Source organism: Pyrgilauda ruficollis, unplaced genomic scaffold (assembly GCF_017590135.1).
Source record: "Pyrgilauda ruficollis isolate IOZ18807 unplaced genomic scaffold, ASM1759013v1 scaffold383, whole genome shotgun sequence".
Classification (NCBI taxonomy): domain Eukaryota; kingdom Metazoa; phylum Chordata; class Aves; order Passeriformes; family Passeridae; genus Pyrgilauda; species Pyrgilauda ruficollis.
Window position 1 is genome coordinate 40,585 of NW_024525301.1, and position 22,290 is coordinate 62,874.

General features: G+C 36.3%; 1 protein-coding gene across 3 annotated transcripts in view; it reads right to left on the minus strand.

The window, feature by feature from the left end:
- The window catches only part of LOC121358344 (chromodomain-helicase-DNA-binding protein 1-like), a 47,383-nt gene extending 26,724 nt beyond the window's left edge, over positions 1 to 20,659 (minus strand). For 2 of the 3 annotated variants that reach the window (XM_041476449.1, XM_041476447.1), the window contains exons 1-15: positions 20,480 to 20,604; positions 16,417 to 16,484; positions 14,016 to 14,165; positions 13,462 to 13,715; positions 8,878 to 9,103; positions 7,902 to 8,002; positions 7,496 to 7,674; positions 6,832 to 6,959; positions 6,529 to 6,745; positions 5,826 to 5,915; positions 4,354 to 4,544; positions 3,009 to 3,197; positions 2,673 to 2,835; positions 920 to 1,072; positions 564 to 635 (exon numbers count right to left, since the gene is read on the minus strand). In XM_041476449.1, coding sequence (XP_041332383.1) covers positions 564 to 635; positions 920 to 1,072; positions 2,673 to 2,835; positions 3,009 to 3,197; positions 4,354 to 4,544; positions 5,826 to 5,915; positions 6,529 to 6,745; positions 6,832 to 6,959; positions 7,496 to 7,674; positions 7,902 to 8,002; positions 8,878 to 9,103; positions 13,462 to 13,715; positions 14,016 to 14,152 — 2,100 coding nt within the window. In that variant the 5' untranslated portion in view covers positions 14,153 to 14,165; positions 16,417 to 16,484; positions 20,480 to 20,604. Of the gene's footprint in view, positions 1 to 563; positions 636 to 919; positions 1,073 to 2,672; positions 2,836 to 3,008; positions 3,198 to 4,353; positions 4,545 to 5,825; positions 5,916 to 6,528; positions 6,746 to 6,831; positions 6,960 to 7,495; positions 7,675 to 7,901; positions 8,003 to 8,877; positions 9,104 to 13,461; positions 13,716 to 14,015; positions 14,166 to 16,416; positions 16,485 to 17,788; positions 17,891 to 20,479 lie in introns of all 3 variants that reach the window. The other variant, XM_041476448.1, reaches the window with a different exon arrangement.
- Between the last annotated feature and the right edge of the window lie 1,631 nt (positions 20,660 to 22,290).

Consider the following 22,290-nt stretch of genomic DNA (forward strand, 5'->3'; position numbering starts at 1 on the left):
ATGGCAAGAATATAAGAGGTGACAAATGAAGATAACAGAAGCCAGATTTAAAGCTATTCAAGATATTTTTTCTTTATGCAAGGATATACACAACTTAATTCTGCCCATTGCTTAAGTAGGCATTTGATGTCAAGAACTTGTGTTAAAGTTCAGTGCTCTGATAAAAATTGAAGGACTAAGTCCTACACAACAAATTAAATTCTTCCGTTTCTAAACAGCACTTAAAATTACTTTGCTAAAGAGCACTGAGAAAAATCTAAAAATATAACTATGTAGTTATATTAGTTATAAATACCATTTTCATAAATTCTGTTTCCTATTGAACCTCCTCTTAGCTTTTTAAAGTTTTGTTTGGTTGGTTGAATTTGGGGGTTTTTTTTGTTGTTGTTGTTGCATGGCTTGTAAACCTTATAGTCTCTGCAACAGCAATGGAATCTCAACCTAATACATCCCTCACTTTATACTATCTTCAGTTTTTGTGCAACATTTGTTATATTTCCTAGAAGGAAAAAAAACAAAGCTGAGTAGATTAAAAAAACAACAACCACCCACTTAAACCATACCTCTGAGCCTTCTGCATTAAAATGATCCAAGGCTTGTTTCCTCAATTCCCCTTTTATTGATCCATCAAGTCTCTAAAGAGATTGAATGATACAGTTAAAAAGGAACTCCTACTATAGTCTATCTGGAGCAACTTGAATTCTCAATTGCCAAACCAATTGGAGGGGGAAATAAGAATAATGTAACACTTCCAATTAATCAGTTGAATTTCAAAATACTATTAGGCATATAGTAATTGCTAGTCTTTCACTGTACAGAAAAATTAAACTTTCATAAATCTTTCTCCAAAAAGGACACTTTTTAAAAGATAAAATGGTAAAAATCAAGGCTTCTTGACTACTACCAGCAAAATTCTTACCTGAAAGGGAAACTGACGATACTTCAAATACTCTGCTAGGATGTCTAGCATCCTCACCATCTGAGAGAAAATCAGTACTCTGTTGCCACGTTCTCGTAGGCGAATCAGTAGCTTGTCAAGAAGGATTAGTTTGCCACTGCTACGTATTAAATGCTACAAGACAAGAAAGCATGTATCACAAAGTAAGTTCACCTCAACACTAACATACACTGCAGATGGCTAGACATTCATTAACTGAACATGAAAGTTGTATAAGCATTTAGTCAGTCCTGATCTTGTAAAAACTCATTATGAAAGCTTTAAGTGCTCTAACTGAAATCAACAGGGGTACCGACTAGCATGTTTTTCAAATAAATGCATTTCTCAGCTCTGGCTCATAAAACAGCAGCTTAACATTTCATTAAAATGTTAAGTAAATATACTATGCTATGAGTTAGAGCAGTAACAGTGCAAACTCAAATTCTCTTCCACCAAATAAACAACGAGATTACCTCACTACCTTAGCACTACTTGCTCCTCACCTTCTGTCTTTTGAACAGACCTAAGCATTGCTACTTGATCCTCTAAGTATTTTTAAACAATGCCTAATCAGTCAAGCTTTTCTCACAAGATGAAAGTGAGAGAAATCCTGTTAATAGAAGTCAACATGCTTTAGCAGGGTTACGATGTGCAACCTTGTCAGCTCCAGTTGAAACAATTAGAACAGAAACTCAGGTGGCATGCTGAATTTAATGTTGAAATCATTAGGCCTCTAGCTGAAGAGGCTCAGGATAGATTTTGGGGAATAAAAAATTGGGAGTTAAGTGCTTTTATTCTTTATGCCAGAAATGAGAAGGATGTATCATTCATAATTAGAGCTAACAAAGTTTAATCAGATGAGCCAAGGAAATCATTGTTACAAGTAGGCAATAATGGCTGAACAGTTCTGATGAGACTAATTATAAATTTGAGTAGTTAGAGTATGCCAAGTTGAAAACATCCTTTAGCTTTGAAAAGCATTTTATGATATAAAATAGCTTGTGCAGTAACAACTTGTGATTTCAATCAAGTAGTTTTGGGAAAATTTCTACATTATAAACTTCAAAGTTTACAGAAAAAAACCCCTTGATCTTTCAAAACATTTATGGTGTTATAAACTGCATCAATTATAACAGTCCTTTTATTTGTTGCTGTGGTTCTCAACAGTTTTAGTACAAAGATTAGTTAACCTTTACAAAAAACCCAAACTATAAACCCACGACACAATCACAGACCATCTTTGGTAGTGATGCTATAATTGCTTTCATTTATAACAACAAAACAAGTAGACTGAGCTTAAAGAGATTCAGCAGATTACTTTCTGCTATCACATGGATTGTTGGTGTACCACTGCCAGTCACATACATTTGCATTTATATTCAATTTATCTGTTTATTTAACTGTTTTATTTTATTCTGGGTTTAAAATAGGTCTTCAGTTTATTTAGTCTGAAAATGCAGACTATTTCAAACTATTTCCTTTTTATTTTGATCATAATTCAAGCCAAGGATATTCTATTTAGTATTGATCTCTCAATTATTCAGTTCCAGTTAAGAAACAAACAGAAAGGTAATCAATTCACTTACCTGTAAAACCCAGGATGCACATTTGATAGAGAACTCGGTCTTTCTTAACATAATTTAATAAGAACAAATAAATTGACAGAACACTATACAATGATTGCATGCATATTAGAGATAAAATCACTTAACTTTTTTTTTTTTTAAGGTATTACCTGTAAGGCTTCTTGTTTATTATAGAATTCATTATCATCTGGTGGTTTAATGAGGTAGCAATGGTTACAGCACTTCTTGAGTTCCATCATAATGTTCAAAAAGCCCGAGGTACTGCCTTTTGAACCTTTACTCAGGGCTTTATAATTCCTGGTTAAAATCCACCTATGATACAGAATGTGCACAATGGTAGTAATTTCTATAAATTTGTGGAAATATGAAGGATGTAAGCTCTCAAAATATCAGTTAAAACTGCATTATGAAAACTATTACACTTCAGTAATTTTTATATAGAGATTTCATTAAAATAGCAGGAATTAAAAAGTGTCATTACTTACTTGTAATATTGCTTCTGCAATGCACTCATTTCCATCCTCAAAATTTGTTCAACCTTAGCAGGTAAAGACTTTTCTACATCTTTTTTAACTCTTCTCAGCAGAAATGGTTCAAGTTCTTTGTGAAGACTTGCATAACCACACTCTCTCCCTTTGCCATGCTCCTCTTCAAAATCTTCCCAGGAAGAAAACCTTCAACATAGAAAGAATAAAGGTAACATAATGACATACCATGAACACAGACACACAAAGACCATAAATATACCATGTGCACAAACACAAATAGACTTCTTCACTACTCCCCTCTGTTTTATTAAATAAGTTCCTGAATTTGCATCTCACAAGAAATTCCAAATATTTTGTCTGCAAATAGGAGAATAGAAATTAACAAACCTTTGCAGAATGAAAATTCAAAACAAAGTCCTAAATTTTAATTTCTTCAGTGAAAACAACATTTTACTTTTTTGCATGGAAACACAGGTAGAAGGATATAGAAATTCAATTATATTTCTCAAGAGCAGCATGAAAATTAGTTGTATAGCTGGGGGAAGTGCAAGAGAGTAGACCACATACCTTTTGCAGCTTGTATGGACTAGCTGAAATGTGATTATCCTCTGGTATGTGCTAACAGACTAAGAGAATGCACTTTGTGATCAAATGAAGAATAGGTGCCTGACAACAAACTTAGTGGTTTTGTTTGTAAGGTTCTGAAGAAGTCAATGCAATGCATAGCACCGAAATTAATTTGAGCTACATGCTTTGTATTTACAAGATATTTGAAAGGAAGATGTACTCTTAATCATTCCAAATATAAACAGAGGTCAGTATAGAATAATGTCAACCTATTCTATGCAAATTGTAAGGGGAAATTGGCTGCCTGAATCATAGAATCATGGAATGTCCTGAGTTGGAAGAGACCCACAAAGATAATCAAAGTCCAACTCCTGGCCTTGCACAGGAGTACCCCAAGAATCACACCATGTGCCTGAATAAATTACTGGATATTGGGCATTGAGTTTTTCATTCATGGTACTAACACAGAAAAGATGACATCCTCAGCTCCATTCTATTTCCCTACAGCAAATGCATATGATTTTCCTTTTAAATTAAGATGAAGCATGTTTTCAAGGTTTTGAGCCATACATCAATCCACCCTTTTCCTGAACTGCCAAAACAGAAAAAGTGACAGCTGCTACCAAACAATTTATCCAGAGCAGCATGAAAAATATGTGCATCTATTTTATAAAAAATACTAAAACTATTTCACAATGCAATTCTTTATTGATTCTCCAATCACTACAATACCCCCCCAACACAAACAAACCCCCCCCCCCATCACATTCCTTACTTTTCTGGCATGATGAAGTGCAGCAAAGACCAAAGCTCTTTAAGGGAGTTTTGCAGAGGGGTTCCAGTAATAAGAAGACGATGGTTAGACTTAAAGTCTATTAAAGTCTTGTACAGAAGGGAATCATCATTTTTTAAACGATGAGCTTCATCAACTCCTATAAATACCCAATTCAGACCACCAAGGAATGACTTCAAGAAATTGGGGAGAGGGAAAGACATTATACAAGTTAATATATTATGCAATGTCTGACATTTTACATGAGGTTATATATACACCATCAGTCCTTTTATTTTAATAGAAAAGGACACCTATAAGGTTTTGATATTAATTAGGGGTTTTATGTTTGCTAGATTCAACAAAAGGCTATGCAGGCATCCCAAGATTAAAAAGAAAGTATAAACCAAGTTTATACTTAGGGTGAGGAAGAAGACAAAAAGCTGATCTTTACATTTTCAATTGACAAAAAATCCCAACATAAATCCACTATTGACTCTCTTCTTTTCAGCGTGCACAAACAATTTAAATAGAAAGTCAGCAAGCAGAACTTTTTTATTATAATTATCATATGCTGTTAGGATTAACAATAACTTTATATGCTACCATCAGGAAGAGAGCAGTAATATAAATATATGCAATACTGCACACACAAATACCAAGAAAAAACATGAAATTTCAGAGTTGTGAATCACAGGTGTTTGGAGCTATGGACTGGTTTGTTTTTTCACTTCCTGGATGACTAACAGGAAAGTAAAGATTTTGAGATGCAAAGAAATTACTACAGCAATGTTGTTGTCAGATGAAGAATTGCTCGCAGCTGGTGGGTTAATACAATGCTCATTCTTCAAAAAACTTGCCCTATGGAGCCACACAATGCTTATTCTGTAGGAAGAAGAGCTGGAAAGCAACCAGCCCAGTTGTGCCAACTTTTACTAGTTCACCAGGCAATCAGGTATGGCAGAGAGCTCCAGAAGAGAACACATGCATAAAGGGGAGGGAACATATGTTAATAACTTCAGGGGAATTATTATAATACGTATGTTTCTTCTGGGAAAACCTATGAATATGTATGTAAAATATAGCATAGCAAGTTTCCAGTACTAAGCATGTATTTCAGAGGAGATATCCCCTCGTGCATTCAGCCAAATAAAGAATGTCTGCTTTTTCATGCTACATTGGTGTTATGGAGTTTTATTTTTACAGATTTTGGTAACAATGTGAAGTACAAGCAAACTGAAGAAAAATAAGTTTTACCCGCTTGATATGTGGGTTAACAGAGGGGGCAGAAAGTCTAACCACACACACATAAAATCTAAAAGTGCTTAAAGAAAACAACTTTCATACTTCCAAGAGTAAAGCCGTCATACTCCCCCATCCATTTAACAGCCCAGAACCTAAATATGTGCCAACTCTAAAGGAATTTTACATTCTACAAATTATTTCTATCTCCCTGAAAAAGTAAGGGTCATTACCTTATCCTTCAGCAAAATTTCATAAGTTGTTAGAAGTATATTAAATTTTAATCGCTTGGTCTGTGGATGCATCCATTCATGAGTTCTTATCTAGAAGAAAAATCAAGAAAAATATAAGCTAGAGAAAAATGGTCTTATTGATCAGGATGACTTCAGGTACTATAGCGATATAGATGTCAAGTGACATACAAGAATCTGATCATGAACAAGGAACATAACACGTGAAGCTTTTTTTCTTAAAGTTATTAAACAGTAGTGATGGGGTGTTTGTTAGCTTTTGTTTGGTTGGGTTTTTTTGTGGATTTCTTTGTGTGTTTTGGGTTTTTTGTTTGGGTTTTTTTGTTTGTTTGCAAATTTTAATGGATAAGGTTCCTTATAGTCTTCCTTTCAGGAAAAATATTATGTCTGTTTGGCTTAAATATTTATTTTATGCACCTAAATAATCGCATGACAAAAGACAATTTATTTTCAAATGCAAGGTTGCATTTTTAATCCTTTTTATTATTAAGCAATATTGAAATTTTTCATATTCATTCATATCAGATCAAAATTTATACTTTTATTCTGCATTTTAACCACATGCAATGTTTCAAATAATTATTTGCTCATTCCAAATCAAAATATTGGAGATTAGCATAAGACAGGAACATGAAGTGAGTCTTATTTACCACTAATATTTCCAATGATACAAAGAAATACTCACCATATTTCTGCTAGTTATATCTCCTAAGTAAACCACAGCATTCATCTGAGGAGCCCAAGTTTGAATCTCTCTTTGCCAAGATGTCAAGGTAGAAAGTGGCACGACTAGCAAGAAAGGCCCATACAGTTGATGTTCGTGAAACAGGTAGTTCAGAAAAGAAATTGTTTGTATTGTTTTACCCAGACCCATTTCATCTGCAAGAATACAACTATTCCCTCTAAAAAAACAAACAAACAAACAAACAAACAAAATTTATAAATGCTTTCAAGTTAAAACCAGCAAGACTAATTTAAGACTACTTACTTGCACCATGAGTGGGCAAGCCAGTTCAGTCCATTTAACTGATAATCTCTTAACTCTAAACTGTCATGTCCTCCAATATAAGATGGTTGCTTCTTTAGTGCAACAAACCTCGGCCTCTGTTTTAGAATCTGTCAAAAGCAAATTGAGCATCAGTCCTGCTACTAAGTGAAGTTACCAATACATCTTCTTATAGAAACAAAAAGGCTGTACGATTCTGTTTGGTCACCAAGTCTAGTCTTTATTCATAACAAACATCTAAGCCATATAACAATATCCACCCATTTGCAAGCTAAAATTAGTTTGCTGATCTGAATTCCACAACAAAAATGACAAGAACTCATTCACAAAGGTTACTTTTAAAACAAATTAAAGTAATAAACTATTTGATCTTTGAATGGCAATAAGTAGGAGCAAATATAGAAACATAGAATGGGTTGGGTTGGAAGGGACCTTAAAGAACATCTAGTTCCAACCTCCCTGCCATGGGCATGGACACCAAAGTCTATTCTTAATAGTAATACTTCCTACATATATAAATATAGCTATCACTGTTATGGACAGCATTCAAAAATATTTTATAATATGCATTTTTGAATGCATAAAATAGATCAGCTTTTAAAAAAATTATTGCAACTGTATAAATCCATTGAAATTACACACTCACCTTGCAGTCCTTAAATGGAGTAGTTTTGGATTGGTTTCTGCTAAAATACTCATCAATACATGTCTGAAATTTTTTGGCAATGAGAGCACCGTCTTCCCAGCTACATTCTGAGTAAGGCAGACCTTGCCATTTGCAATAGTAATCTGGATAACCAGCTGCTGATTTCTGATTTGAATGAGCTGCAGAAACGCATCAGAGATACCAGATCAGTATTTTCTTTCTGTATTTTAAGAAAGCACTCATTTTAGGTGATAAGACAAAACTTTTCTCTTCATCAAAGATTTGGTTTTGCCTTAAGCTGCTAGGGATATTAATAACCTAAATTTCTTAACTATAAATTCAACATGCAAGCAATAAACTTGTAATATTTGCAAGACTGTTTTCTATCTGGAAGTTTGTCACGTACCAATTATCCTCTCCACTATTTGATACTGTTTATGTAGATCATCTGTAAGTTCCTGCTGGCAGTTATAATATTCCACATCTTCTGGAGAAGCATTTTTCAGCCTGAAACGGGAATTCATTTGCAGCACTTACTATATTGTGCAGTTCTAAAATTAAGAAAATCTGGCAATTTTAAAGCTCTGAATGTAAACACCATAAGTATGCTACTTAGAGAACTACTTTGGAAAAGCTACAACTCTGGAATTCCTGCTATAAAAGTGTTGCATCCAGCCTAGGTACGTTATCACTGATGACTGAAGAAGCGTATAAAGAGAAATTACTATCAGCTACATCTTATACTAGTCATGCAGATAATTTACAGTATCTGTTCTCAATACAGTTAACGTACTTCACACGGTATTTTCACAGAAGAGCACAGATGGCTCACTATAAGAATCTATCTTGAGTCACTAAAAATTCCACCACTGTTCATAGATTATATTAAACATACTAATAAACTGGAATACCATAACATAGCACCAAAATGTAAGGAATTTTTTAATTTCTTGGTTCTGAGGCTTTGACAGAAGTTTGAGCCAAGATAACTAAATGCTGTAATGTTTTGAGTGCTTTAGCCATTTCTGGGTTTTTTTTAATCTCTGCAGCAAGTCCCAAAGAACTCTGATCAAAATACAATCAATGACAAAATTAGTAAAAGTTAAGATTTAAAACAAAACCAGAAAACCCACCACTCATCTTGTTAAAACTTCATTTATAACACACATATTAAAATTTAGGTGCAGAAGCTGCTTCCTTAAAGCCCTGATTTTACAAGATGTGTGAGTATTGTCACGTGCTCAAGTAAAGTTGGTGTGCTCAGAATCTTACAGGATCATAAGGTGTTAGGAAAGCTTTTGTCTTCCTGTTGTACAGGCACTTAAAAACATCTATATTGTTACCAAAATATGCGACATGGAAATCGTTATAAAAATACTCACCAGCGTTTTGTTTCCTGTTCCTTTTTTTTGTAGTTGTCCAGTTTCTTCATTCCTTTAACATTTTGTTGCTTCAGTGTTTCCTCAGTTTCCCATGTATTATGGATGTGTGACCAACCTTTCCATTTAATAAGATACTGTATTTCTCCTGGCTCCTTTGATTTTTCAAACCCAGTATTTGGGTCACCATCTGCCTCAACTGCATAGATGGTGGTTGCAGCACCAGTGGCTAATAAAGAAACCACACCATAAGGCTTGATGCACTGCCATAAATTAACCAGTAAAAAAACACACTGCAGAAAGCAATTTGTGATGCTCTTATATGAAGATGCAACTTGATTAATTATATCTACAATGCTTATGTCAGTCTTCTTATTTGAAGAATTATGATGTAGCTATATTAACACATGCACAAGTATTCCAACAAGATTCAAAAAAAGCAACCAAAAAACACTGCATCTAACCTATAGTCTCATGAGAATTTTCTTAGCATTCCTAGTCTTTCTAATGATCCTGAGAGAATGCTCCATTAACAATGCTTGCTGTCATCTTTGCCATATCCTTCTCATCTCTGAGAATATAACAGATATTGAGAATTGTGCTTAATCAGCCTTGAGACTTCAATAGCCTACTATTCAATTATTACTATGGATGCCATAAATAAAATTTACAGAATCAAAGAGTGGTTGAGGTTGGATGGGACTTCTGGAGGTCATTGGTCCAACCTCTATGCTCAAACAAGGTCACCTAGAACCAGTTGCCCAAGACCATGTCCAGATAGCTTCTGAATATCTGCAAGGAGGGAAACTCCACCACCTCTCTGGACAACTCCAACATGCAAACTGGTAACAACAGATGAGTAGAAGGATAAGGTAATCAACAACTTTTTTTCCTCAGTCAAGGCAGGAACTGAGGAGGCAAAGTCTGTCCTACTGGAAGTGAAGATCAGGTTCGAGACCACCTGAGGAATCTGAACAGAAATAAGTTTTTGGGACCTGATGAGATGCACCCCAGAGTCCTGAGGGAATTGGCTGATGTAGTTGCCAAGCCACTCTCCATGATATTCAAAAAATCATGGCTGTCAGGTGAAGTCCCAGGTAACTGGAAAAAGGGAAACATTGCACTCATCTTTAAAAAGGGTAGAAAGGAGGACCCTGGAAACTACTGACCTGTCAGCCTCACCTCTGTGCCCGGGAAGATCACGGAACAGATCCTCCTAGAAGCTGTGCTAAGGCACATGAAGGACAGGGACGTGATTTGGGACAACCAGCATGGCTTCACAAAGGGCAAGTCCTGCCTGACCAACCTAGTGGCCTTCTCTGTTGGAGTGACTCCATCAGGGGACAAGGGAAGGGCTACAGATGTCATTTATCTAGACTTCTGTACAGCCTTTGACACGGTCCCCCGCAACATCCTTCTCTCTAAATTGGTGGACTATTTCATGGATAAGGAATTGGCTCCATGTCTGGATGGAGATCAGTGATGAGTGGTGTCCCTCAGGGGTCCATATTGGGATTAATGTTATTTAATATCTTCATCAATGACATAGATGAAGTGATTGAGTGCACCCTCAGCAAGTTTGCAGACAACACCAAGCTGAGTGGTGCCATTGACACACCTGAAGGATGGGATGCCATCCAGAGGGGTGCCATCCAGAGGGACCTGGACAAGCTCAAGAAGCGGGCCCATGGGAACCTCATGAGGTTCAACAAGGCCAAGTGCAAGGTCTGGCACCTGGGTTGAGGCAATCCCTGGTATCAATACAGGCTGGGGGATGAAGGGATTGAGAGCAGCCCTGTGGAGAAGGACTTGAGAGTACTGGTAGATAAAAGGCTGGACATGAGCCAGCAATGTGCTATCAGAACCCAAAAAGCCAACCATATCCCGGGCTGCATCAAAAGAAGCGTGACCAACAGGCTGAGGGAGGTAATTCTGCCCCTCTACTCCCCGCTGGTGATACCCCACCTGGAGTACTGCATCCAATTCTGGAGTCCTCAGAACAAGAAATACACGGACCTGTTGGAGCATGCCCAGAAGAGCAGAAGAGAGTCATGAAAATGATCAGAGGGCTGGAGCACCTCTCCTATGATGACAGGCTGAGAGAGTTGGGGTTGTTCAGCATGGATAAGACTCCACCTTATTGTGGTCTTTCAATACTTAAAGGGGACTTATAAAAAAGAAGATGGGGACAACCTTTTTAGTAGGGCATTCTGCTTTTGGCTGGGATAGAATTAAATTTTCTTTATAGTAGTCAGTATGGGGCTATGTTTTGAATTTGTGATAGAAACAGTGTTGCTATATCAGGGATGTTTTAGTTATTGCTGAGCAGGGCTTCCACAGAGTCAAGGCCTTTGCTGCTTCTCATACCACCTCACCAGGGAGTAGGCTGTGGGTGCACAAGAAGTTGGGGGAGGTGGTTTGTTTTCCCAAGTAATCATTATGCATGATGGGCCCCTGCTTCCCTGGCTATGGCTGAACACCTGCCTGCCAATGGAAAGTAGTAAATGAATTGCTTGTTTTGCTTTGCTTATGTGTGCAGTTTTTGCTTTCCCTATTAAACTGCCTTTATTTCAACCCATGAATTTTCTCACCTTTTTATTTTTTCTGATACTCTCCCCCATCCCACAGGGGAAAATGAGTGAGCAGCTGTGTGGGGCTTAGTTGCAGAGGGCCTGCTGTCATAGGACAAGGGGTAATGGTTTTAAACTAAAAGAAGGGAGATTTAGACTAGATATAAGGAAGAAATTTTTAATGACAAGGGTGTTGAAACACTGGCACGGGTTGCCCAAAGAGGTGGTAGATGCCCCATCCCTGGAAACATTTAAGGTCAGGTTGAACAGGGCTCTGAGCAATCTGATCTAGTTCAAGATGTTCCTGCTCATTGCAGGGGGATGGGAGTAGATGAACTTTGAAGGTCTTTTCCAACCTAAACCGTTCTATGATTCTATGACATTTGCTTTCCTCCAGTCCTCAGGCACTTCTCCCAATTGCCATGATCAAAAATTATTGAGAGTGGCCTTGCAGTGACATCTGCCAGATCCCTCAGTACTCATGGATACATTCCATCAGGGCCCATTGACTTATGTATGTCCAGTTTGCCTAAGTATTCCCTGGCCTGATCATCTTCCACCAAGGGTACATATTCTTTGCTCCAGATTTCCCTCCCTGATATCGGGGACCAGGGATTCCTGAAGACTGGTCTTGATAGTAAAGACTGAGATGAATAAAGCATTCAGTACCTCAGCCTTTTCCATGTCCTGTGTTATCTTGTCATTCAGTAGTATGCCTATATTTTCCTTAGTCTTCCTTTTGTCACCTATAGAGAGGTCTTTGTTGCTGTCCTTGACAACCCTTGCTAGATTCAATTCCAAGTGGACTTTGGCTTTCCTAACTGTGTCTCTGCATGCTTTGATTGTGTCTCTGTATTCTACCTTCCCTATACCTCCTCTTTGGTTTTGAGTTTTGCCAAGAGCTCCTTGTTTATCTCTGCAAGCCTACTGGCAATTTTGCCTGACTTCATGCTGTTTGGGATGAGCTGCTCTTGAACTATTTCTCCCCAAACTCGTTTTGCTACTTCCCACCCACCACCCTTCAGAATCTTATGTGGGGTAATTTTTAATTAAATACAGTCAGTATTACAGCTGAAGCACACTAGCAGAAAGAAACAGGCTCATTTCTGTGAGGAGAGCCAAATAAGGAAGTGGATCCAACCAGATGCAGGGGACAGATATAGAAACAGAGCATTGCAATAGTAAAAGGCATGCAAAATATAAGAAGCTTAGTCCAAAAGGCTTTTAACACAGTGATGACACTGTGCATTAGAGTAAGGGGCTAGAGTAAGAATACACTGGAAAAAAAAGAAGCAACACACAAGCAGGACACTGCATTTCATCAGATGCTGGAAATATGAAACCCCTACCATCATCCATAAAATTAGTTCTAGAAATGCACATGCAAGCATACCACTGAAATTTTATATTCCACCATCTATTGGGTGCACTGTATTGGGACTATTTGAAAATAAATAACTGAAATCACAATCTCAATGGTTCAGCCTTCCTAACATCATCCTTCATCATTCAGGCTACTGGTTAGCTCTCGTATTCATTCTATTTTCTCTTCATCCTCCTGTATAGAGTTTATACCTATCAAATATCAATAAACTGTACAAATAGTGATGTAACAGTATGCTATGCATTTAAACAATATTCCACTTCATTTTTTTTCTTTCACAGAACCACAGAATATGCTGAGTTGGAAGGGGCCCACAGGGATCATCGAGTCCAACTCCTGGCCCATCCCCAAGAGTCACACCATGTGCCTGAGAGTACTGTCCAAACACTTCTTGAGCTCTGTCAGGCTTAGTTCTGTGACCACTTCTCTAGTTACTTAAGTTGTGCTATGTTTTATTTTATAAGGCTTACAAAAGAAACATTCTTATGAGTATGAAAAACAAAATAAGATTACTTTCTGGTACTTTAAAACTTCTTTACAAACATCACAGCTTACCTACAGCTGAGAATAATTGCTGTTGACATTGCACCACAATGCAGAGCAGCATCTTAAGAACACTAATAACAAAATTACCTCCTTTTCGGCCAATTCGACTATCCATAAACTTCTCTATAGTTTCAAATTCATCTTCTTCAGGCTGTGGGACATCTTCTCCACAAACTTCCAACAAGTCATCAGAATCTGTCTTGGTTTCTTCAGCTTCTTTGTAGCTAACATTGACTGTTGCCTGGCGACGAGATCCTCTCTTGTCATAGTCATCATCGTCTGATGAATCAAGCTGCCTCTTTTTCTGTCCTGCAATCTTTTTGCCACTTTTTGGCTCAATTCTTGAAGGCAATAAGATACAACACAACAGTGGAGTTTCAACATGGACAACTATAAGCCTTCTATATTTGTTTCTGAATACATGTTTTTCATGACTATTCAGTTACACCAATTTCAGTTGGAGCAGACAGGAAAGAGGTATTCAACACAAACCACTGGTATGATAACATCTTTTGTAGATTAAAAAAAATCTTCAAGTTCTGTAATAAATATTAATGTTTTCATTTGCCTGTATAGTAGTACAGTACTTGATTACAAATTAGAAATAGTACGAGAGTAGCTAAAATGCAAGACCTTCTTACCTGCTTGGAGGTTTCCGGCTTTTGACTTTGTTTTCTGGCTCATAGTCAGATTCACTGTCTTCACAACTGCTTTTCTCTTTATCTTCCTCTGATTCAGAATCAGAACTAGTTCCTGATACTGACTCTGACCCAGACATTTGCCAGTCTTCACTGTACATATTGAGAAACAAAATAGTAACTTGCATTAGTTTTTGGGGGAGTTTGTTTTGTTTTTAAATCAAGCATTCACCACAGGCTTGCTGCTTTAATTTCAACATTCTTTACAGAAATAAAAATGTTATAAAAGTCATTTCAGCTGGAATGACAGAAAATTATAATGGATGGATAACAGGTAAAAATACCAAGTGGCTTCAAAAGGAATTGAATTCTGTTATCAAGAGACAAAATAAACCAAAAATATGGATTTCCATATAAAATACAGCTTTAATAATTGAGTTATTTTGACATGAATAAACCCAACATCCTTAATAACTTTAGTTGGAAAGATATATATTTACTGGAACTTACCTATGGTTGCCATAAAAACCATAACATTATATTTTGCAGAATTCAAAATTCTCTAATAGCTATATCCCCTGTGCCTCGTGAATAATTAGCAACTTCAGCACAGGAACAAAAAATAATAGAGAATCAGACTGAGAAACACACAAAAAGACTTCAATCATGGCAATCAGAGGCACTGGCTCCCAAATGCCCCAACTGAGCTTCCAATTCAGTGCTTAACACTCATGCAAGATATGAGTAAGCCACTTATGACTCCCAGTGGCCATATCGCTGTTCTCCTGCTTAGCTGAGATATTCTACTTTGCAAGAGGAAAGATGTACCCACTGATCAACAGTATCTTAACTCAGACTCTGTTTGTACAGAGAAATTTAATTGCTTGGGTGTGGGTGGAAGAAAAGTCTGGCATGCATTTTTGAAAGGTTGCTAAATCTTTATACTACTATCTATTACCAGTCTTAGGGGGTCTTTGACCAAGATGATCAAATAGTACTAATGTCCTTCAAAAGTGAAATATTACTCAAAGACATTTTCATTCCATTTCAGATTAGGAAACCTAAGAATCAGGGCTTTGACACTTCTTTCAATTAAATATGCAGTGGTCCTCAAATTACATTTTCATTGTGGTCAATACATCTGTGTGTCTTGGAAATGCTACAGAATCATCTGTCTCCTTAAAAGATTTTTTTCCTGTAAGCTGTAAATTAAAAAAAACACCCAAACAACAACCTCTCCCTCCAATAAAAACAGAAAAAAACCCCACCCCAAACCAACCAACTCCCCCACCCCTATGCAAATACACAACTTGTATTTATTTGGAAATATAGACAACATATAGAACACCACACTCTGTACGGCTTGGAGCCTGTACTAAGTTTATATATAGAAATTAGCTCTGCATGTCAGATAACAACTGCAAACATACTTGTTCAAACAGGTTTAAAACAAAATTGAAGCACTGGATATATGGGGTTATTTGGTTACTAGTTTCTAAACTATCTTTCCTGTAACAGATTATGTTATTGGGTTTAATCACATTCTTAAGTAACAAAAGACAGAATGACAATTCACTTGAGAAGTACTATTTTGCATAACAGGCTCTTTTTGCCCCCCCCCCAGCTTCTTGAAGATATTATATTGACAACCCTGAATACTGAGATGATTCATTTAACTGGAGAAGAAGAATGAGAAAACAATTCAATTTCTATACACTGTTCATTAAAAAAAAAACAAAAACAAAACAACACAACAACAACCAAACAAAACTCACAAAATTACAAACAAAACAAAAACAAAAACACCTCTCCCACACACAAGAGGCCACTACCAATGAGAAGGTATAATCTTTTTCACAAACTATTTCATTTACAGCTTAAAACCAGCTCAATTTCAACTTAGATTTATTGACTAGCCAAGATGGTTTATTACTGTCAAACCTGTAATAACTGGGGGGGAAGGTTGCCTCTAAAGCGTTGAAAAATGTGGGATTAACTATGGGATTCCAATTCAAATTTTATCTGAGACAAGCTAATTAAGTAGTTTCCTATTTCTTCAATAATTTTCAGAGAGGACCTTCAGCTCAAAAACATGCCACAAATAAGACTATTTTAAAAATAAAAAGTGGTGATGAATGTTTTCCAATAACACTGTAGGTAATACAGTCTCTTGCTCAGAAATTAATAGTGATATCATAGAATTATAGAATAATTTATGTTGGAAAAGACCTTTAAGATCTATATATATACATATTGCTTTCAGAATATTTATTTTAAAATATTTCAAAATGTTAATCAAAATTGAGAAGCACAAGACTGTATTTCAAGTGCAGAGAAATTAAGACTGGCTAATTATAAGCATTATGTCGCCATAACAAAAAGTTATTTATGAAAAACATCTTACTCTCTATGTTTTTTCTTCTTGGCTTCACTGGAAGAGTCATCTACAGAATCTTCACTGTTCGATGAATCCTGCAGATGAAGAAAAGAATATACACAATTTATTACCACAAAAAGAATGAGGTATTTTTAGTATTAAAAAGATAATTCAGCTCCCACTTTCAAACTGAAATCCTATTCTTCATGTCTTATCCTCTTCACCCCCCTCAGTGTACCCACTGATATTGAATAAGGTCAGGATTGCTATTGATTTCATATTTCTCCATCTAAAACATACCATGTCAGCAGAACTCTAGAAACCACTACAAAAAACTGTTTTAAAATATAATCATTGTGCCTACATACAGTCAGTTTAGACTGCTGCAAGTTAATAAATCAAGATGAAGGTTCTATCAAAAGCCTAATAAAACCTCTTGCCCTTTGAGAGCTGTCTCATCTTTCATATACTCTCACATTTAAATACCACTAAGAAAATTGTTAGAATAGCATGTATGTTTCTTCTCTCTCCACTCCTAAACAAAAAAATAATAAATCTATGAACCCTCTTAAAATTATTTTCCTAAAACCAATCTCAAGGAGATTAAATCATTTTTATCCTGAAAAAGAGTCTTCAGGAAAAGAGTATTTAGCAAGAGCTATAAACTAATATTTTAAGTATATATAATCAACTCCTGTGTTCAGTTTTAATGATGAGCAGCTAGATCTGACTAAAAAAGAGACACACAGAGTAATGATGACTTGCAATTACAATGCTTTTTTTTAATAATGAAGGAAATATGAAAGTCTGCTTTCAAATAAATTCTAATTCACAGTCATTAGTGCCCTTAAAAGATATTCATATTGCACAAAGTCAACTTTTGTTGAGCCTATGGTTTAGGTTTTAAAAACCTCTAAAATTGAAGTAAAGTTCTTAAAAGACAAGAATACTTTTATAACTGTTACAAAAGTTGCAAAAATCTAGCTTTCTACTCCATAGTGTTTTTGAAAACTTCAGCAGCTACCTTTATATGGAAAAAATAGTGGAAAATTTTTTAGTATTTTTAACTGTCTTTATGGAACTCAGAAGGAAGAAATACAATGAAATTTAATATAACGTGACTTGAAAAATTTGTCCATACATCACAGAATATCTAGCTAAAGATATCAATCTAAACTGCTATCATTTTAACACAACTCACCTGAAAACATGCAACTAAGTATTCCCCCCATGTTTCCTCATAAACGTGTCAGTTATTTGAACATTACTTTTATAGACTAAAACCAGACTTGTTAAACACAGAGAGAACAGAATTTGGCTCTAAATAATTTTATTCTAACATATGAGGTAATGAGAAATGCATTTCTACATTTTATTTACTAACTTATATGTTATTCACCTCTTCTGAACCACTGTCTGATGAGGCTGCCTTCTGTTGTTGTTGCTTCTTGAGCACTGCTGATCTCTGCACAGCAAGTATACTTGGACTGGACTTCCAAAACTGAATTGGAATTCAGATACAAGAGTAATTTAAACCTACTGAAACTTTAAACTTTACCACATACTTACTTTTCTTAAGCTGAGCATCATCATGATGAATCTCAATTTCATTATTAATAAAAAACTCACTACAAAATACTGCATGCATTAATAATACTGGATAGCATTTTAAAGAAGTGAGACTTCTGTAGAAAGGAATGTTATACAAGAATTGTTGGCACAATTTGTACACCAAGTATAACAATAGTTGTACAGGTCTCTATTATTAAGATAACTCTTTTTTTAAAGTAAATTTTTGAACTGATCTAGATAACTCCTTCCAGGCCACTTTGCTCATCTATTTTTGCTTCATATGGCAATACTGAAGTACACACAATCAGAGTATCTCGAGTTGGAAGGGACCCATATAAGTGGCCACAGCTCTCTTCACAGAGAGCAGCAGGCACAATCTTCTCAGGATTTCTCCTGGGGAAGGCAGTGAGAAAGCTCAGAGAAAGAAGAGAAATGAATTCTTATCTCTATTTGCTGCACCTGTTGTTTGGCACATGGTGAATGTGTTATGGAGATTGTTTACCAAAAGTGATTTCTTAATTGGCCACTGATGATGGTTGTTTTGATTGAGTGACCAATTAGGTCAAAGCTGTGTCGTGACTGTCTGAAAGGGCCACGGCTTTTTCTTTAGTATAGTTTTGTATAGAGTATAGTATAATATAGTATAGCTTAATAAAGCATTTGTTCAGCCTTCTGAATCATGGAGTCACTGCACGTCATTCCCTGGCTGGGGGTCGTCCTGCATCGATACCCATAAGGATTGAGTCCAACTACCTGCTCCTCGCAGGACTACCTAAAACTAAATCATATGAATAAGAGTGTCATCCAGATACTCCTTGAACTCTGACAGGTTTGGTGCCAAGACCACTTCCCTGGAGAGCCTGTTCCCATGACCAATCACCCTCTCAGTGAAGAACTTTTTCCTAATGTCCAATCTGAATTTCCCTTGATGCAGCTTCATTCTATTTTCTTGACCTGGTCACCAGAGAGAGGACATCAGCACCTCCCCTTCCACTACCCCTTGTGAGGATGTTATAGACTGCCATGAGGTCACCCCTCAACCTTCACTTCTCCAAGCTGAACAAGCCAAGTGACCTCAGCCACTCCTTGCAAGTCTTGCCCTTGAGACCTTTCACCATCTTGTTCATCATCCTTTGGACACTCAGTTGGTTAGAGCATGGTGCTAATAACCCCAAGGTTCAATCCCTATACAGGCCATTCTCTTAAGAGTTGGACTCAATGATCCTTGTGGGTCCCTTCCAACTCAGAATTTTTTGTGATTCTAATAGTGTGATGTCCTTCATACATTGAGGTGCCCAAAACTGCACACAGTACAGGTGGTGGGGCCGCACCAGTGCAGTGCATAGCAGGACAATCACCTCTCTCGACTGGCTAGCAATGCACCCCAGGGCACAGTTGGCTCCTAGGGCATACTGTTGACTCATATTCAACTTGCCATCAACCTAAATCCCCAGATTTCTTTCTACAGCATTGCTCTCCAGCTGCTTATTTGCCAATTTGCATGTATACCCAGGATTACTCTGTCCCGGGTGCAGAATCTGGCATTTGGTCTTATTAAATTTCACACAGTTGGTGATTGCCCAGTTTTCTGGTCAATCCAGATCTCTCTATAAAGCCTCTCTACCCTTGAAGGAGTCAACAGCTCCTCCTGGTTTAGTATTGTTGGCAAGCTTACCTAATGTACATTCAATTCCTGTGCCCAGATCATTTATAAAAACACTGAAGAGAAAGGGCCCTAATATTGAGCCCTGAAGAACCCTACTAATGACTAGTCACCAGCCTGATGTAACTCCATTTACTACAACTGTGAGTCTGACCCATCAGCCAGTTATTCACCCATTATTTTATGGACTTGTCTATCTGTATGCTGAACATTGTATCCAGAAGGATACTGTGAGAAACAGTATCAAAACCATGAATATGAACAACAACAAAAAAACCCAAAAACACAAACACAAAAAAGTATCCTTAACAGCCTCTGAATCTTACAGTAGGAAATATTTTACTACCCTTCATGTATATCATATCATCCAAATTAAGGCCATATTACATAGAGAAACAGATGAGAGCTCATCCATTGCATTGAAGAGATTTCTAGACACCACTCTTTTTTTCTAAATTTGGCAGACTTTTTCCCCATACAGGAAACAAGATGTACCTAACCCTGAAATTGTTGCACATTTATTGATATGAAGAAACTCAACATTAGAGAGACAAGTTTTTAAAAAATTTAGAAATAGGAACATTATCTGTGGCTTTGTCCTCAAAAATATACAATATGTTAATAGGTCTTCTGCATTATAAAATTTAAGTAATTAACTGTAGGTATTTACAGAAATGAGAACTTAGCAGCCTTGTTTGTTATGAGAGCTAAGTATGTAAATTCATTAACCCAATCAACTTAACATTCTAAGTAAAAATTATGGAGGTTTTGTTTGTTTAAATCAAAACTACTTTTGCAACTATTCTGCGCAGAGTATTTTTTTTCCCCACAAAGGGTTAATTTGTTTTGCTTTACCTCAGATCCATCAAGTTTTGGTGGTAGTTTAGCTTGAACTTGTTTCTTCTCTCTAGATGTGTCAGACTCTGAACCAGACTCAGAGTCACTGCTACCGGATTGACTGCTACTTCCATCACTACTGCTTCCAGAGCTTGAACCAGATTCAGAACCTGATGCTGACCCAGAATCATCATCTGACTGGCTGCAATTAGAAGTTAACAAGATATTACACAATGGCTAATTAAATAGGATTTTTTAAAAAGTCACATAAAAAACCTTTAGCTTGACCTATAAATTCATTGTTAGCTTAGCCCAGACACATGGATAGCATACAAATGAATGCACTGGATTAAATAAATCAGGAATGAAAATTCAGTTTAATCAGAAACCTTTCACTAAACCTTAAAAGAAGCATTGGGTGCTGGGGCAGAAAGAGGGAGTGGCAAAGGAGGGAGAGAGGAGAAAAAAGAACATCTATCATTAATTTGGAGGAGTAAAACAAGACTATTTCTCACCCACCCAAATCCTTATTTAACTTTAAGAAACACAACATATTTTTGCATATACACATACACCCAATTAAGTCTTTTTAGATCAGCAGTGTGTCGCCCCCCAATTTTTTATTTTGAGTATGCATTTCTTCAAAGCAAATGTAAACTCTGTTTTGTTCCCCTGCTTTTATTTTTTTTCATTAAAATAATAGGTGGGAAAAGTATCTGTAAGGAAGTGCTTGCAAGCTACATTTAATGCTGTGATTTGGACCATCTATATAGAAAATACAACCAAACAATTGATTAAATAAAATGTTTTTAAAAGTAACTGGAAAACCAAAGGCGTGTTGTTACATATGATACAAATCCACGCAGACCATCTTATACTGTTAAAATAACAGCAGTAAAATTCCCACAGAAAAACTCTGAATTTGTGACTAATTATATGACTTGTACAAAGTCATACTTAATCAGTGACCTAAACATACTCTTGAGCCACTGGATTATTCCATCTGTACATCAATTTCACACTATACTTAACATATTTAAATAAAATAATATTTAAAGTTAAACATTTATTTCATGACCATTCAAAAGCATAGAAACATTTGGTTTTCTAAAATAATTTTACAAAGGAACCAAGCTGACACTTGAATCAAATTCCTCATTAGGTTAAACACTAGCATACTTTAGAGATATCATGGGAGAAAACATTGGAATTACAACACCACACAAACAAAATGCTTTTAAATTATATACACTTGGGTTGCAAGCATTTAAAAAGAAACAACCTTAAAGATGATAGCAAAATCCAAGACAATAAAAAGCCAAAAGCTAATATCAAAGTCCAAGTCTATCACTGCCAGCACAATTCACCTGGCTGTCAACCGGTAAGAATGTGTCTGTGGGTGGTAGCTTGATCAACTTCTGCACTAGAACACACTTAATTGACATTTAAAGCCACAAAACAGAACCACTACTCTCCCTGCTGCTAACACCAATTAAATCGTACTAGTGAGGGGGGGAAAAAATTAAGCTATTCAAACTGATTCCTGTAGACAGCACCTCAACCAACCATTTGCATCTGTTGACTTTTAAAGAAATAAACAAACCATGATAAAACTTCCTTATTTTGAAGCGGAGGGATGTGAAAAAATATGACTGCTAGCTTTACTTATACTTGCTGGAGAGCAACAAAGCTGCTTCCCATGCCTGTCATCAAGGACCTACTTCAGGCATGATGCTATAATGCTATTGTGAGAAACAACTGCTAACTTTTAAAATTTCAAAGGTTTATTAAACCTTAACAAAAAATTAAAACAAAGGACTGAATAAGGA